Source organism: Copidosoma floridanum, unplaced genomic scaffold (assembly GCF_036245765.1).
Source record: "Copidosoma floridanum isolate Cflo_tuat_1 unplaced genomic scaffold, Cflo_Japanese_pri ptg000021l, whole genome shotgun sequence".
Classification (NCBI taxonomy): Eukaryota; Metazoa; Arthropoda; class Insecta; order Hymenoptera; family Encyrtidae; genus Copidosoma; species Copidosoma floridanum.
In genome coordinates this window covers 31,832,733-31,848,047 of record NW_028321898.1, presented here as the reverse complement: position 1 = coordinate 31,848,047, position 15,315 = coordinate 31,832,733, and the positions used below count along the sequence as shown (strand labels likewise).

General features: G+C 39.7%; 4 protein-coding genes across 5 annotated transcripts in view; 1 reads left to right on the top strand and 3 right to left on the bottom strand.

The window, feature by feature from the left end:
• The window catches only part of Invadolysin (leishmanolysin-like peptidase, invadolysin), a 142,297-nt gene extending 137,801 nt beyond the window's left edge, over positions 1 to 4,496 (bottom strand). For both annotated transcript variants that reach the window (XM_014364253.2, XM_014364254.2), the window contains exon 1: positions 4,275 to 4,496. In XM_014364253.2, coding sequence (XP_014219739.2) covers positions 4,275 to 4,436 — 162 coding nt within the window. In that variant the 5' untranslated portion in view covers positions 4,437 to 4,496. The remainder of the gene's footprint in view (positions 1 to 4,274) is intronic.
• Positions 4,497 to 6,645: 2,149 nt separating this feature from the next.
• On the bottom strand, positions 6,646 to 9,360 carry FeCH (ferrochelatase, mitochondrial). Its single transcript, XM_014364283.2, has 9 exons — positions 9,190 to 9,360; positions 8,441 to 8,512; positions 8,174 to 8,372; positions 7,869 to 8,090; positions 7,693 to 7,794; positions 7,450 to 7,615; positions 7,256 to 7,363; positions 7,014 to 7,178; positions 6,646 to 6,943 (listed from the first exon to the last, which is right to left on the bottom strand). Exons 2-9 carry the CDS (start codon positions 8,475 to 8,477, stop codon positions 6,746 to 6,748), a joined length of 1,197 nt encoding a protein of 398 aa, XP_014219769.2. The 5' UTR covers positions 8,478 to 8,512; positions 9,190 to 9,360; the 3' UTR covers positions 6,646 to 6,745.
• LOC106647757 (EEF1A lysine methyltransferase 2) lies at positions 8,999 to 10,260 on the top strand. The gene is given in 4 exon segments (XM_014364285.2): positions 8,999 to 9,090; positions 9,192 to 9,290; positions 9,633 to 10,060; positions 10,145 to 10,260. Coding segments are annotated over 4 exon segments (699 nt in total). The 5' UTR covers positions 8,999 to 9,034.
• Positions 10,261 to 10,262: 2 nt separating this feature from the next.
• Positions 10,263 to 15,085, bottom strand: sosie (oogenesis-related protein sosie). The gene is made up of 4 exons (XM_014364281.2): positions 14,890 to 15,085; positions 13,192 to 13,347; positions 10,891 to 11,028; positions 10,263 to 10,743 (listed from the first exon to the last, which is right to left on the bottom strand). The coding sequence occupies exons 1-4, from the start codon at positions 15,068 to 15,070 to the stop codon at positions 10,673 to 10,675; spliced, it is 546 nt and encodes a 181-aa protein (XP_014219767.2). The 5' UTR covers positions 15,071 to 15,085; the 3' UTR covers positions 10,263 to 10,672.
• Positions 15,086 to 15,315: the final 230 nt, after the last annotated feature.

Below are 15,315 nucleotides of genomic sequence, written 5' to 3'. Positions count from 1 at the left end.
CGAGTCGCGTTTTCTCGCTTCACCGGCGCGATCCGCGTAAGCCGCAGAAAGTAGCTCAAGTTTAATGCTCTCAAGGCACGCGTACGCGCAGTCTGTGTACATAGTAGTGGTGGTTCGGATAGAAATTTTCTTCAAAAGCAATTTGTACACGAAAATGTAACAGACGCCGACCGGGTGACTTCTGCCTTTCTAAATGATCGCGAGGTGTAATTTCGTCGGCCAAGTTATACATGGCGTTAAAAATACGGTGCTCGGCGTGTGCCCTGTGACGTAAACTTTCTAATGACGCGATGCTTTTAGTACTTTAATGAGCTTTACACGGATTATTTTAAAACTTAATGACTCGTGAGATTAGTTTACTTTTGTTCATTTCTTTTTCTATTTATATGGCTGGAACCAGTATAGAACACGGGACACCTAAGAATTTTTAAATCAAAGGCAATTATGTATTTTACGTTTGTGCAAGTTTTTGGACTCGAGCGCTTGATCTCCACACTCGTTATGAGAAAAACAATTACCTACGATTAATTTTATCGTACTCGACTTTTCATAAGCGAAATGTTTAAAAAATCCATTCACTGAAATTCATAGTTTTTGGATTGCTTGATTTCGGAAACATAAAAATAATAATGTGAAAGGCTAGATTTACTCAATCGAACCGAATCAACCATTTGTCCTACATTATTTTGCACAACATAAGCGTGAAAAAACTTTCTCGCTCCCAAAACCTTTTGAAACAATCACGACCGTATTATACTCGGCGCGTAAAAATTGTCATCACCCGCCCAAAAACCAGTTCCCTTCTTCCAAATAAAAATACCAACTGCAGCTTTCTAAACAACGCGTGCGTTGCATACATCAAAGTAAGTTGGTTTTAGCATTGTTTCGGAGTCAACGAAACTAATTCTGACATACGGAATTGTTTCTCCTCCCGCATATTTTCGCAGCACTCGCGTCTACATGTAGGCACGCTTGTTACGTTATCAGCCGTGGTGAAAAAGTTTCGTTAAACTTAAATACCATGCACAAAGTATGCAAGTTATTTTCTCTCCCTCGTTTGGGATGGTCTTTTCTTTTTATTACGATCGATACAACGTCTACAGCGAAAAGCCCTGTTATGAAACAAAAAGAGCAAGATAGACGTTAGTTACAACAGTCGCACGTGCTTAAAAAAAAAGGGAAAGGAGAGCGATCGGGAGATAAATCTTTATGACGTTGGAAAGAGTTTTCATAATTGTACGAGTCCCTCCTTCACTATACTCAATCCAACGGCTCTCCATACAGGCAGCGTATCGCGAGAGATGGTATTATACACTACTTGTGTGGTAACCAGACTGACGTAAAACACGAATCGCTGTCGTCGCTCGAACAAGATGGTGCATAAATTATCAAACAGATATACTCGTGTGCCAAGTCTTTTTTTTTTTGCTATTGTACAAGTGACGCGAGTGCCAACTACATAACTCAGCATCTCCAGGCGATTCCTGCTATTATTGTTACTTTTTCAGTGCGAGCGCAACAAAGTTGAGAAATACTTTCACATCGCGCCTTTTCGATCATTGAGAGAAGTGCACCTATATACTTACGTTGTACACGCAAATTCTTGCAATTCATAAGGATCAGGAGGGTTGAATACTAAACAATTAGCTGGGAGTTTTTTTTTGTTGAAAGTCTTAACGAGATCACGCTACAGCAGAGCAGCAAACGCTTGTCGAAACAACCCGAACTTTGGGTCTGGCACTCCAACAATTCTAATCATACGGGTGGGTTCTGTAATCAAAGCCTCCCGGCTGACTAGGGGGGGTAGATACACTTTGAAACGGGCACGAAACACGGCCAACAATCAAACGGCTTAAAAATTTCTCTAATTCATCTTGAGCCCCAAAGGTACGTAATTCCAGACCATTTCGGGGGCCACGAACAAACAAATTGTACAATAATAATAATAATAATAATAATAATAATAATAATAATAATAATAATAATGCATGGAGAGAGAGAGAAGCCTTTGGTCGTACAAGAAGAAGAAGAAGGGGGAGGGGGAAAAAAGAGTCAGGAGGGTCAGGGCGCGTATCGATTGCGCGGGCGGCGTGTAAACAAAAGCGAGAGAGCCAGCCGAGGAGGGAGAGCACGTGACCGCGTATGCATACGACTATAAATTACATGTATAGGTGGGGTGAGGGTGAAACGGTGGCGGCGACACGAGTCTGGCCTAATTTCCCCCCCTTTATCCGGTGTCCTTCGTAAAACGTACACACGGTCTTTGGCTTAAAAAAAAAAAAAAGTGTCGGTCTCTTCGAAATACCTATTGGTTATATCTTTCTAACTGCTACTCATTTATCCATAATTTTTAATTGTTTTTAAGAATTACTTCAATCTAGAGAAAAATAGGTGAATATATAAGCAGGTATTCTGTCATTTGGTTGGATGATTGTTGTGCTTTTATTTTCCTTTTAAAAATGTTTGCAATGTTTTTGTTGTGTCTGGCGGATGCTTTTCGAATGACGAAAAAAAAGATATTTGCCATTAAAGCGTTGATTTTTCTTTCGTCATTAATCTCCGTCGCAATTGCGGTGTAACTTTTTTTTCTCTCTCAAATCCAGCGAGAAAAGAAGAAAATGGCTTAGCGGAGAGACAAAGTTTTACTTCTGTTCTTTACTTATCCAGTTAATTGTTTGTACTCAACAGAATAAACATTGCATCAGCGCTGTATTTTGTTTCATTAAAACTTGTACGCGGCGGGAAAACTACGGCGAGACAAGTCAAGAATAACAACTAACCGCAAACATTTTCAACGTTTGCCTTCTCCTCCCGACTACTTACTTTTCATTTATGAACAATCGTTAATTGTTACATTCCTTTTCTTGGTGTATAAGAATAACAATAAGAAGGACCTTTCAATAAAAAGTTTGCAGTCATTACATTTACATAATCAAAGGGAAAAATATAAATTAAAAAAGAAAACCTAAAGATGGAAAAAATTATTGCACAGTACTAAGAAATTGTATCAGAGTCAGTTTAAATAAATCACGTAACTGACAGTATAAAGAAAAAGTGTGAGAGAAAGAGATGAAAAAAGGTGAGTAAGACGGGCAAGTGTGCATGTAACTGAGCAGTCAAGTGGCCTATACAAGTATTTATACAAGGCAAGTGGACGTCTCTGTTTCTGTGACTAAGTACTTACTGCTGAGAAAGGAACAAAAAAAAAATGCTGCAATGCAACAAAGATGGAATTGTTGGCAGGCATGCAAGTCCTGTGTGAAACGCTCTCTTACAATAATGTATAATATATATACACTGTACGCTCTTGCACTCCACGTGCCTCGAGTTGGTCATGAATGTAGTAATGAAACCCGCTCGATTGGATTGTTTGCTCGCTTTCCTTGATTCTCAAGTGATGAGTGAGTGCATGCACGGTCGTATAGTATTACACTACTCATGTAGCGCATTCTTACTCCCAACGATATGCCAAAAGTAAACGTCAGGCGCGAGCTGCGTGAGTGAATGTTGACGTTGGAAAAAAAAAGCTTTTCTTTACCCGGTCTTCCTAGTTGTTTACTTTAATAAGCATTACGGAGCACGTATAAAATGATCCAAGTAACAGTATTTGTTCGTATATTCAAATACAAAGGGTATAAAAGATTTATATTAATTTTTACTGTTCAACAAAATTGATTTTCTGATTTGACAAACTTACAAGTGCGGACAAAAAGTATTGGAAGAGTAACGGATGTAATAATTTAAATCAAAAAATATTTGGAAAAACTTAAGAAACGTAAACATTGTAAATTTCTCATTGAGATCTTGGACGATATCTATGTATAAAAAAAAAAAACTTTTAACTATTCTCAATATAAAAGAATGCAAACAAAGCACCCTAAGCTTGCAACAGTTTTTTTTTCGTTAAAAAAAAAAAAAAAAATATTGCACGAGCGGGGACCAACCAATCGAGTTCATTGACACAGCGGGAAAGATAAACAAACGCGTACGCGTGCATTTGCATCAATACTCATATGGCAAGTGCTATAGTTGGACACCATACGCTGACCGGACAGTGGAAAAGGGAAGAGAAACAGAGAAAGAAAAAAAACAAAACTTTACAGCTATCTCGGCGTCCTGGATGCACGCCTCGTATAGGTTATGTTTCCTGACAGGACGTCTATTTTTATTCAACCTGCGCTCCAACATTTGCCATCGCGATAACCGTCACGAAAACTCTATACACAGGCACAATGCAAGAAATAAGTATAACATCAGCTGTTGGGGCGACTAACCTCATGGGCCTTGGGGTGTTGGTGGCTGCAGAACCGGTGCTCGAGGTGCTGGATCGGCGTGGCGCTCGTCCCGGCAACCAAAGCAAAGCCGACCATCAGGATCTGCAGCGACAACATCAGCAGTGCCGTCGTTGTTGGCATTGTTTTCATCAGCATTGTCATAACCGTGGGGTGAACAGCGCGATGCACCCGGGCGTCCGCGGCCTGCAGAACGAGGCGAGCTCCGCGAGCCACGGAGTCATCAGCCGTACTGGAGCGGCGCGCGAACCTACGGCCAACTTAAATAGGCGGCACCTCCACCGCCACTGATCAGATGCACGCGCTCGTCCTCTCCGGTTGTTCCGTCCTCTGAGGGTTTATATATGTATATATCTGTATATACTTATATACATGTACAACGTAGCGGTAGTGCCACTAGTGCCGCCGATGCCGCTGGCGCAGCCGCACTGTACACACACACACACACACTTACCCTTATCACTCTCTCTGCAGGTGCTTGGCAGGGGGTGGCTTACGCTGCTCCTCTTTATTCTTCTTTTCCTCTTACCCCCCATCTTCCTCACGCTGCTGCTGTCGATGTGACCGCTTGGGGGAGACATTGGAGGCAATCTAAACATCGGGTGATGGGAAACTTGCGTTAATGCCAAAGTATAACAATATCATCGGCAAGTAATACTTAATTTAAGTTGGAAGAAAGGGCTTATAAAGAAGGTCGATTACGGAATAATGTATGGATTTTTAAACGGGACTCCTTCTGTCGGATAAAAGGTACTTGAGTCGCGATTTTTTAAAAACTTCATTCTCGAATTCATGAGAAGATTTTTGTCGTAGTTCGATGAATTTCAAAATGGTAAATGGCCCGTAACTTTTGATTTGAATATCATTTTCCGACTATACCCACGTCTACTTTGAAAGCTCAGTCGGAGTATTTAATAACTAATTAACTTTTTCATCCTACGTCTCCTGAACAAAACCGTAACTGACCAAAGTGGCAATTTTCTTTTAAGTACATGTATCAAGGAAAGATGTTGAATAATTAAAATAAAATGTCACTTCTATCGTAACTATGTCCAAACAACTTTTCATCAATGTAAGAAAATTAGAAATTTCTCATGTTAATATTAGCTTTGGCTTTTTGAGTTGGATATAGGTGGGTATAACGCATTAATTGTTGCAAATTTAATTCACACAAGCGAGGTAATGAATCGAAACCAAAAAAAACTTGACTCAGAAACGGTTGAAAATTGACTCAAGAATCCGAATCAAAATTACCCCCAAAATGGGTTCACTGTTTTCGATGTTTTGATCAGATTTAGATGTGTAACAATTACTTTTTACTCTTGTAATGTAGAAGCAGCGGTTTCAGCTATTTTTTTTATAGTTGTATAAATCGTAAAAAATTTATGGATTTGTAAATCATCTGTTTAGAAGAGTTCGAGTTTAAAACTTTGCAATACGTATACACCTCTGTTTCAATGGCAGAGAGTACTTTGAAATCATTTTAATTGGAGCCCCAACAATTTGATTTGTTGTTTCTCCGTTCTGCAGAGTTTAGAAAAAAAAAAAAAAACATGAGATTTTCTAAATTATAAAATAGTCGAGTAAATTGGGAGACTAAAAAAAGAACATAAAGCTGGAAGAATCCGGTTTAAGACATAATTGTTGTATTCAATGTAACGAGTAAAGTGTCATTTGCGAATTTCGCATATGACAAGCAGCCAATTAAGTTTTATAAACTCTTCAAATTCATTTCGCTTGACTGGAATTTTTTTTTTTTTTTTCAACAGAAATGATTGCGCGACTAGTTTTTCTAATTGTGCAACAAAACGAGCATTTAAAGCAAACTGATTTTTTTTTTTTTTCTTAGTTTCAGACGACAAAAGGATGAAACTATTAATTACAGAAACATTTTTTCAAGTTTTTTAATTTTTGCAAGTCACATATAAGGAATCGGAGACCAGTTTATTTTTGACGATATGTTTATTTATTGCTATAACTGTAGAAAAAAATGATTTTCTCAAAATTAAAAAAAAAAACAACTATTTTCTTAAAGACGAATCCAAGGTCGAATAGCTTATCATTTAGATAAACGAGGAAGCCCAATTATGCATTCAATAAAGTACGTTCTACAGAAACGAAAAAAACTCTAAATCAGTAAAAATGTTAAACTTGAAATACTGTATGGCTTATTTTACGTAAAATTTTTTTTTTCACCAAATCAAATTTTATATCTTTTGTGTCACTGCTTTGTTTCGTTACTTATTATTTTTTATAATTTATTAATATTGAGACTAAACCTTGTAGCATCGTCATATTTGAAATGTGGATATTGTGTAATGACAAACAAGAAATATTTACAAAACAACCACCTTTATTAAAAAATTATGAAACGTCATTTACACAAAGTTAACATACTGATAATACCTATCAAAAGTGTTATGATTTGAATTTTCAAACACATTTCAGAATTCTCAAGCCTTGCATATTTTTGAATACCAATTCTTGCTCTCCAGGCAATTGGGGTTAATACAATGCGGACATCTATTCAAGAATTTTGGTGTTACACGGTCATTTGACTTGAGATGATTAACTACAATGTCTGCGAGTGCTTCAATAAACAAGGGATGATCGTTGGGAGCTTTTGCTCTCCTGATGTTCTCAATTTTTAGCTAATAAAAGTGTAATGAAATGTTTGAAAACTTTAAAGCATACTCATATCTGTATAAAGATATTACAAACCTCTTTTCCAAGATCATTACAGTATTCAATATCCATTTCATGAAGTGTTTCAATGTGCTCGTTTACGAAAGCAATCGGAACTAAAATAAAATTATTTTTTCCTTGTTTTTTGTAACCCTTCAACGCCTCATCTGTAAATGGACCTAGCCATGGCAACGGTCCTACCTAAAAATATTGACTTTTTTAGTATGATTAAAATTTATTTTTTTAAATGATAAAATGTTTCTAAATGATATATTTGCCTTGGACTGCCACACTAAATTGTATGGGTTACAAAACTTTAATTCTTCCATAACCAATTGAACTGTTGCTCCAACTTCAGATGGATATGAATCGCCTCTATTTACAGCCTAGAAATAAAAAAAAAACGGATACACAATACTAGAATCGCAAGCCTTTAAGAGGGTTGTTTATTGAAGTTGAAAGTAAAACAAACCTTCAAGGGTAGCGAATGCGCAGAAAACAATATAATAACATTTTTTCTTATATTTTCCGGAAAATGTTCCAATTCATCTTTTATGCGTTCAGCAAAAGTTTTTATCAACAGTGGGTGAGTTGACCATCGATCGATAACACTCCACTTTGTGTTTTCTGGAAATTTTCTAAAAAAGTCTCATGTTATGTGACTAAGTTAATAAAGATACAAGATATTTAGAAATTAATCATAAAATTTCATTACCTATTCTTATAAAACCTGTGAATTGCATTAAAACTGGATCCTGAAGTAGCACAGCTGTATTGTGGATACTGAGAAAACAAAACTGTGTGTTCAACACCATCCCTGTATAAATATTAAAATGAGTATTAAAGGTATGAACACATTATTTTAAAATTTCATAAATAATGTATACTTACTCTTCGATTTTTTGTAAAGCTTCTTCTGCCAATGGGTCTGCATATCTGAACCCTACATAATGCTTGTGTGGAGCAGTTTCTGGCGATATATGGTCCAATTTTTTACAGAGTAGTTCCCCTTGTTTATTGGTCCAGCTCAAAATAGGAGAACCTCCTCCAATTTCTTCATATTTTTTCTGGACTTCTGGAGTACGTCTCTGGGCAATCCACGGCCCCAGTCGGCTAAAAATATATAAGTGCTTGATAAATAAAAATGAAAAAAAAAAAAAAAAAAAAAAAAAAAATACAACAGAGTACTACTATACCTTTGAACTGGAAGTTGAATCATGTCCCGATCTGTCATGATTCTATGCAAGTACTGACCAACTTGATCTGTTTTAGTTGGGCCACCCATATTTAACATCAAAATACCAGTTTTTGGTCTTGATTTTTCTTGAATCTTTGGCTGAGCAACTGTAGACATTGAGCGCAGAGTAGAGATCTGAACCTTCCAACATTGCTTTCCTACAAAATATAATTTGTATTACAGTGGCTGAGAGCCAAAGAGTGGAGCTAATTTAATTTGTACTTACCAAAATTTATAATTCCAGCCAAATTAGCAGAGCTCATTTTTCTAATGAATTTCAGAATCTTGTCCCAAAACACTAGGTATGATTAAAAATTACTTTCACTTGAGCAACAGAACGCAATGACAAGCGGAAAAATATTTTTCCAAAGCATGAAATGAAGCACGGAAATGTGTATAAACAGTGCAAGGTTGGACTAGGTGTTGACTGTCGGTCGTTACACTGTATCGTTACATCTATATACACTCATTCGTCGATAATTAACTCATATACCTAGTCTATTTTCCGTGCAGTTTTCTTGAACGATTTCCGATTTTTTCGACACTCATGACGATCGAGTATTCGAGTTGTATAGGTATAACTGCATGCGAGTGTAAATTTAATGCAGTGAATAACTTCGAACACATATATTTGCACTTATATAGGTATACTCCGGTTGCCGGGTAGGGTACATCTATGAATGTATGTGTGTGAAATACAAGTTTTGTAGTAAACGGTCAATAAACCCTCGTTAAATTATTGAATTCTCGTTTGTTACCAAGCTAAGATAATAATAATATTTAGTTAACGCAATAAGAAGAAAAAGTTAGGTTATAAAAGATGGAAGACGATGCAAGCAAAGAGCTGCCCTCGTCTGCCTTGGGTACACTCGATTAGTAAGTAAAAAACTAATAAACCACATCAAAGTCGTCGAAAGCATGAAATGTCAACGCAGAATAAGAGAAATAATGGTAAAACGCTCGTAACCTACTTACAGTTGGGAGACAACGTACGCCACGGAGATGAAGAATTTTCAGGATCACGAAGACATCGGTGAGGTCTGGTTCGGCGGCGCAAACTCAGCCAGCGTCATCAAGTAAGTGCAGCATCGCGTGTAGGTATTCAAAGTTAGCTCGATTAAAAATTGCAGTCCCGATACAAACCGCTGAGACTGCAAATTACGTACACTATCATTGTAAACAGATATTTGAAAAGTGACACACTACGCGCGCGCGTTGAGTCGAGTCCAAGTCGTTCGAGAGATGCCTTCTATTAATCGATTATCGAACGTCAAGATTAGCGCCCTCTGCTGTTGGAAAGTTTAAGCGCGGGCTTTTTAAACATTTGGACAAACAGTAAATAATAGCGCGTGCGTACTGTACTAATGAAAGTACTAGAATGAAAATTGAGTGGAATAATTGATTTTGTGAAATCTCAGATATATTTGCACACAGTTGGCTTTGTCCAAGGAATCGGACAGGATAGTCGACCTCGGTTGTGGAAACGGCTGGACGTGCGTGCAGCTTGCCAAGGCTGGCTTCAAAAAACTGTGCGGTGTCGACTACTCGTTGAAAGCCGTTGAACTGGCAAGGAAGATTGCAGCCGACGAGGAGCACCCGGAAATCGAGTTTTTCGTTTGCGATATGGTTGACGGGGAAAATCAGTTGAAAGGTACCAAGGATTTTAAATTCAAGTTGGCGCATGACAAGGGCACGTACGATGCTGTGGGCCTCTGTCCGGATGATCCGAAACAAAAGAGACGCAAGTACATTGAAAACGTGCACTCTGCCATCGAGGATGGAGGATTCTTCATCTTGGTGTCGTGCAACTGGACGAAGGAAGAGTTGATCGAGCACTTTCAGGACTGTAAGTGATTTTTAATGATTTTTAACTTGAAAAAAAAAAAAAAATCTCCATTACTCAATTTTGAAAAAATTGTTACTGTTTCAGACTTTGAATTTTCACAGCAAATACCAACGAAAACACTTTCGTTTGGTGGACAAACAGGTAACACTGTAACGATATTAGTTTTTGTAAAAAAAACAAGAGGGCAATAAAATGAGTAATCAAATTTTTCAATCTTTTATTGGTGCCCAGTACGTGCTCTCGCATTAGTGACAGGCGAGATGCATCAGTTGTATGACAATTGTTTTTTTAAGTGTATAATATCAGACAAGTATTTGAAAACATCCTGTACTTATGTTCAAAGGACTGTTTTTTACGGTACATATTGTTTGTTACTAAGGCAAACGTGGCTCGATAGTTAAGAATGCTCGTAGCAATGAAAATCAGCAATGCTAGTTTTTACAGTAGTTATGCATTTATGCATGAATAAGATTTTGCCGTTTAAATTTAAAGTGACCCACATCAGTTGGGATGATTTCGAAAAAATATTTTACCGTACGCTTATTAAATTTATTAGATTTTCTTTTGTAGAAAGTATGGTGCAGTTTATTAGTTCTCTGCATCCTCGATGATTTAAACGTTTCCAGCGAGCAACAAGCTGGCGACTAGCGACAGTGCCGAAAATCCAAAGGCAACGGGGCTACCTGAAAAAACAAAAATGGAAAATTTTTCTGCGCCAACAAGTAGAAGCCATCGCTAAAAAAGCCAAGTAACGGCAGAAAAAAAGCAAAGCTACGCGCATTTTTCAACTACAAAAAAAATATGAAATAAATCTGGAGCGTATTACGAACCACTGCACATCTTGTCGGAGTCCTCGACGTAGCCCTGCATGCAGTAGCAACGCTTGCCAGGCAAATTTGTCGAATTTCCAACGATGCACTGTGCCCCTTCGGTACACTCCTCGTCATTGCTGCACATTACTTTGACCCCTGAAACAACAATCGGTAGTAAATCTTTACATCCGAGAAAGACCAATCGGTTGAAAGCCACGTAATAACAATTAATAGCAGTGTAATAATCATGCAGTCATTCGAAGACACGACATCGCCATTTGGGCTGCGGTTTCATCCACCGCGAGGGTGTTGTACAGCCGATTGCCCGAGCCATAATATTCACCCTCTCTGGCCGAAACACCGGTACGGCGTGTGCGGTGCACGCCATCGGTACAGCTCCTCGCAGATTTTTGGATTGCAAGTGCTGTACTTACACATGACGGTAACTTTCTTTCGAAGTGCCTCACCCGCTTGTTTTTATTGTATCTTACGACCAACGTGAAAGTCATATTTTTTGCACGGACTACTACGGGTTTCATTAGTAAGAATGAATATCGAAAAAGGTGGCTTCATATTTATAAGTATATGCATCAATCACGCGTCTATACTGCTATATATACTCTTTCCATACATCCATATTCCTTCGCTCGAGGATGGAAGGTATATACTTACTTACTCTTTTACCGTCACGACTGTGATTATTGTTACATGTCCCATCCCCGTGGCGTTCTCCATGTACGGCACCGACAACTATACACACATATGTATATATAGGTATACACCCCTTGGAAGTTCGTACATTACTCTTGTACCCTCTGCTTCTTTCTTCCTCCCTCTCTCTCTTTTGCTGGTTTAGTGCCCCTCGGCACGCGAGCTTCCTGACCGCGAGCTTATCGCCAGTCAGCGATTTTCCCTCTCTCCCTGCGCTAGACCGCGCGTGTGGCCCCATCGGAGGAGCTTTTGTTGCCGGCAGCCCATCATCAACGACAGAGACGGAGCGTAGCGCTTGCGCGACTTTGCGAAAACTTTCTTTGCCGGGCGACCCAAACTCCCTCCCCTGCATGCCGACGTGTATAGTCTTCCCATTACCTACTTACATCAGCGAGACTTTATTTCGTCTGTGTGTGTCTAATAGGTGTTGCTTATTACTTTGCTACAAGTTTGGGCTCGCGTTTTGCCAACTTTTTGAATATGAGGATATGTATCCGCTTGGCGTGATGCGAGTGATTAACACCCACTTGACTCGTTTTTGGATAACCGTGCACGGAGCTCTCGACAAAACTATATTTGCCCACTCGGTTGGCGGGCACGACTAGGGTGAACAAATACTTTTTTTTTTTTTTTTTTTTTTTTTTATTTACTTTACCTTGATTGTCAAACTACGACTTGTTACACAGTTTACATGTATTGATGAGCCGGAGAGGGAGGTTTCGATCCAAGTTTGCTGGCTTATCATTACAAACGCACGCACAAGTTGCGGTGTTTCGCGAAAAAGTTTCAACACTTGATAAAAATAACTGACTTCACGAAAAACGGATCGGTCATTTTTACGTAATTTTTAAATATTGGGTGACGAGTCGAGTATTAATCACGGGATGCACCAAAAAAGTTATTTACCAACTCGAGCACACACGAAGAGAAAACATGTATACGTAGTTCTACGCGGCGATTTCTGTTTGATTACTTAGCGCCGAGTGGAACGATTTTTGCGGCAATCGCATGTGAGATTTTTCCTCGTATCAAGTACGTATATACTTGGGTGTACAAGTAAGTATGGCCGCAAAAATTACCATAACACTGGCACGCGACTTGCCGTGTCGTACGACCTTTGGATTTTTTTGATCTCCGCGTCGAGTGCAAGCGTATCCAGGCACGTCCTTCGTCGCGTTCCTTCGTACTTGTATTGTGTACACATGGCATACTTCAATGGGGAAGAAAATGATGTACCAAATAAACACCCGTGTATACTACTATTCTAAATGTTTTCCCATTAACTGAAGAGTCGAAAGATTCAGTGTCGTTTGATAGGGCCGTTCTAGGGCCACATATCGAGTTATCGAACAGCGTCGTTGGCTCATCATATGAGTATTAAAAACAATTATTTGTAGCACAGTATTCGAGGACCCTTTATTTTAATCGTCAAATGTTTTACGTATCAAACATTTTCTCCTCTCAATGGTTCATCATCGGTATCACTTTGTGCTAAAAACCATCAAGGAAGTATAACGATCGAAAATATATGGCGTAAAAGTTTATCCGAAGGTATCTCATAGCAGTTCCCCTGAAAATGTCAATGCCCATGTCCATTTTAGTATTTACCTTTGTATTTGTTGTCGCATAGCCCGTTGGCCGGTGGCTTGTAGTCACCGCACAGGCATCTCATCTTGTTGTCGTCCGAGTCTATCGGTTCCAGGCACGAGGCGCCCTTTATTCCACTGCACTCCGACTCTGACCTGCACTCCCTCGCCACAGCTCCTGCAAACAACAGTAGCAATATATTACAAACATTTATTTTTCACGCCGAAAGAAAATAAAATACATGGAGGGTGGTATGCATTACCCGATACGTCATTCTTATCTCGCGGCTCGGTTAATCATGTCAACTTTGGTGTGCCCAAACGGCGATTTGTAAGTGACTAATTTGCCTCAAAATGATAAAACACACCTTTGATCCATACCCTTAAACATTCGTGCGTGTCGCGTGAGAGCAATAGCACATGTATACATTATACCGACACTTGGCAACCAAGACAAATCGTAAATAACACATTTGCATTGCTAATGCAAGGCATACAATATGGCTGCTTCCATTCACCGTCGGATATAATATTTTTACACTTATCTGTAAAGGATATACGGAACATCTATCTTTTTTTTTTTTTTTTTTTTTTCAAATTAATTTTACAGGGAACGAAAATAGACGCTGTAAATTATTATTGTCCAAAACGAAAAATTTCCTCGCGTCGTACGGGCGGTAGTGATTACAGACAAATGCATCGCTCGATCTCGAATTTCCATTTGCGAAAGCCCGACGCAAGCTGCGCCGTAAAGTTGCCAGGAAAACCTTGACACCCGAGATTTCTCGGCTCCGATACCTTGTACTACATCGCGGGTGCACCTGCCGTCATCCAAACGAGGCGAAAAAACGCTGTAGTTTTCACGTTTCCAGCGCACCCTGGGTCATCCAATTTCGATTTTTCGTTTGAACGAGAAAGGGTATATGTCGGTATGCACAATATACCATAGAATCGATAGTCCGACCAATCTTGGGTTTTTCTACTGAAGAGCTCGGTAGGTATAGGGGCACATAATATGCACGTGTGTATGAAACGATGACTTAAACACCCCATCGGTACAGGGTGGATGTATGTATGCAGGCCACAAATTTAGAGCTCTCGTACTTGAGTGTTCTTCCGGCAATTTGCATAATGGCATAAATAGTAATGGCTCACGTGTACTTGAGTCCACTGGAATTCCCAAGGAGGCAAAGCAAAAAGGAAAAAAAAAAAAGAGAGAGGGAGGAAACCTCGCCGTGACGCGTAGCTTAAAAAATGAAGTAGAGACATGCGAGGCTCTAATTCGGGCTCGAAAACGCCTTGCCCCGAAGAAAACCGGGGTGCAGAGGAAAATCGATGCGCGCGTGCATCAAAAGACCGACGACGTTGCGATACATCGATTCAACCCCCGCGTTTGCCCTGTGGTTGTAATCGTCACATCCCCCGATTTTTCCGTGTAAACATCGACGTGAATTTTGATTTCCCGAGGTGGTGAAAAATAAAGTACTGATCGAAAATGCGCAAAAATTAAGGTCGCGTGCCGCACCGCGTTATCGAAACTCTATCAATGCAAGTCCGAACTAAATATTAAAAATGTTTTTCATGGCGGTCTCCAACTTGCCGAATCATTAAAAAATAATCAAGTCACACGAGCGCGCGAGCGAGACACGCGACGACTAACCAGAGTATACTATTATTTTATGAAACAACGATCGCCATGTCTATTTTTTGGTGGACTCACCGGGTTGCTTGTTCTCGTTGTTCTGGTTGTTTTGGTTGTTGTTGTTGTTGTTGTTGTTGTTTGTCGGACTCGACTTGCCGAAAGTCGTGAGCGCCAGGGGCCAGCAAGGCACCACGAGCCCCATCACGATCAGCAGCAGCCCCAAGCCCTGGAACCGATTTCTCTGCGATCGGCCCCTCATACCGTCGTCTCTCTCCCTCTCCGATTAATTATTCGCACTAAAAGTAAAAATCTTGTGCCGCGGAGTGCAGGTGAAACTCGGGGAGCTCAGGCGTATAGGGTCGTGTAAGGAGGTAAGTGAGTATACCGTAGGGGGTGCGTGTTCGGACTGCGCGTGGTCGAGCCACCGCTAGGCCTTTTAAGACCTCGCCGAGGCAACCCCCTACCCTCCCCGAGCTCCTTCTTCGGCCCTCCTTGTAACAACTC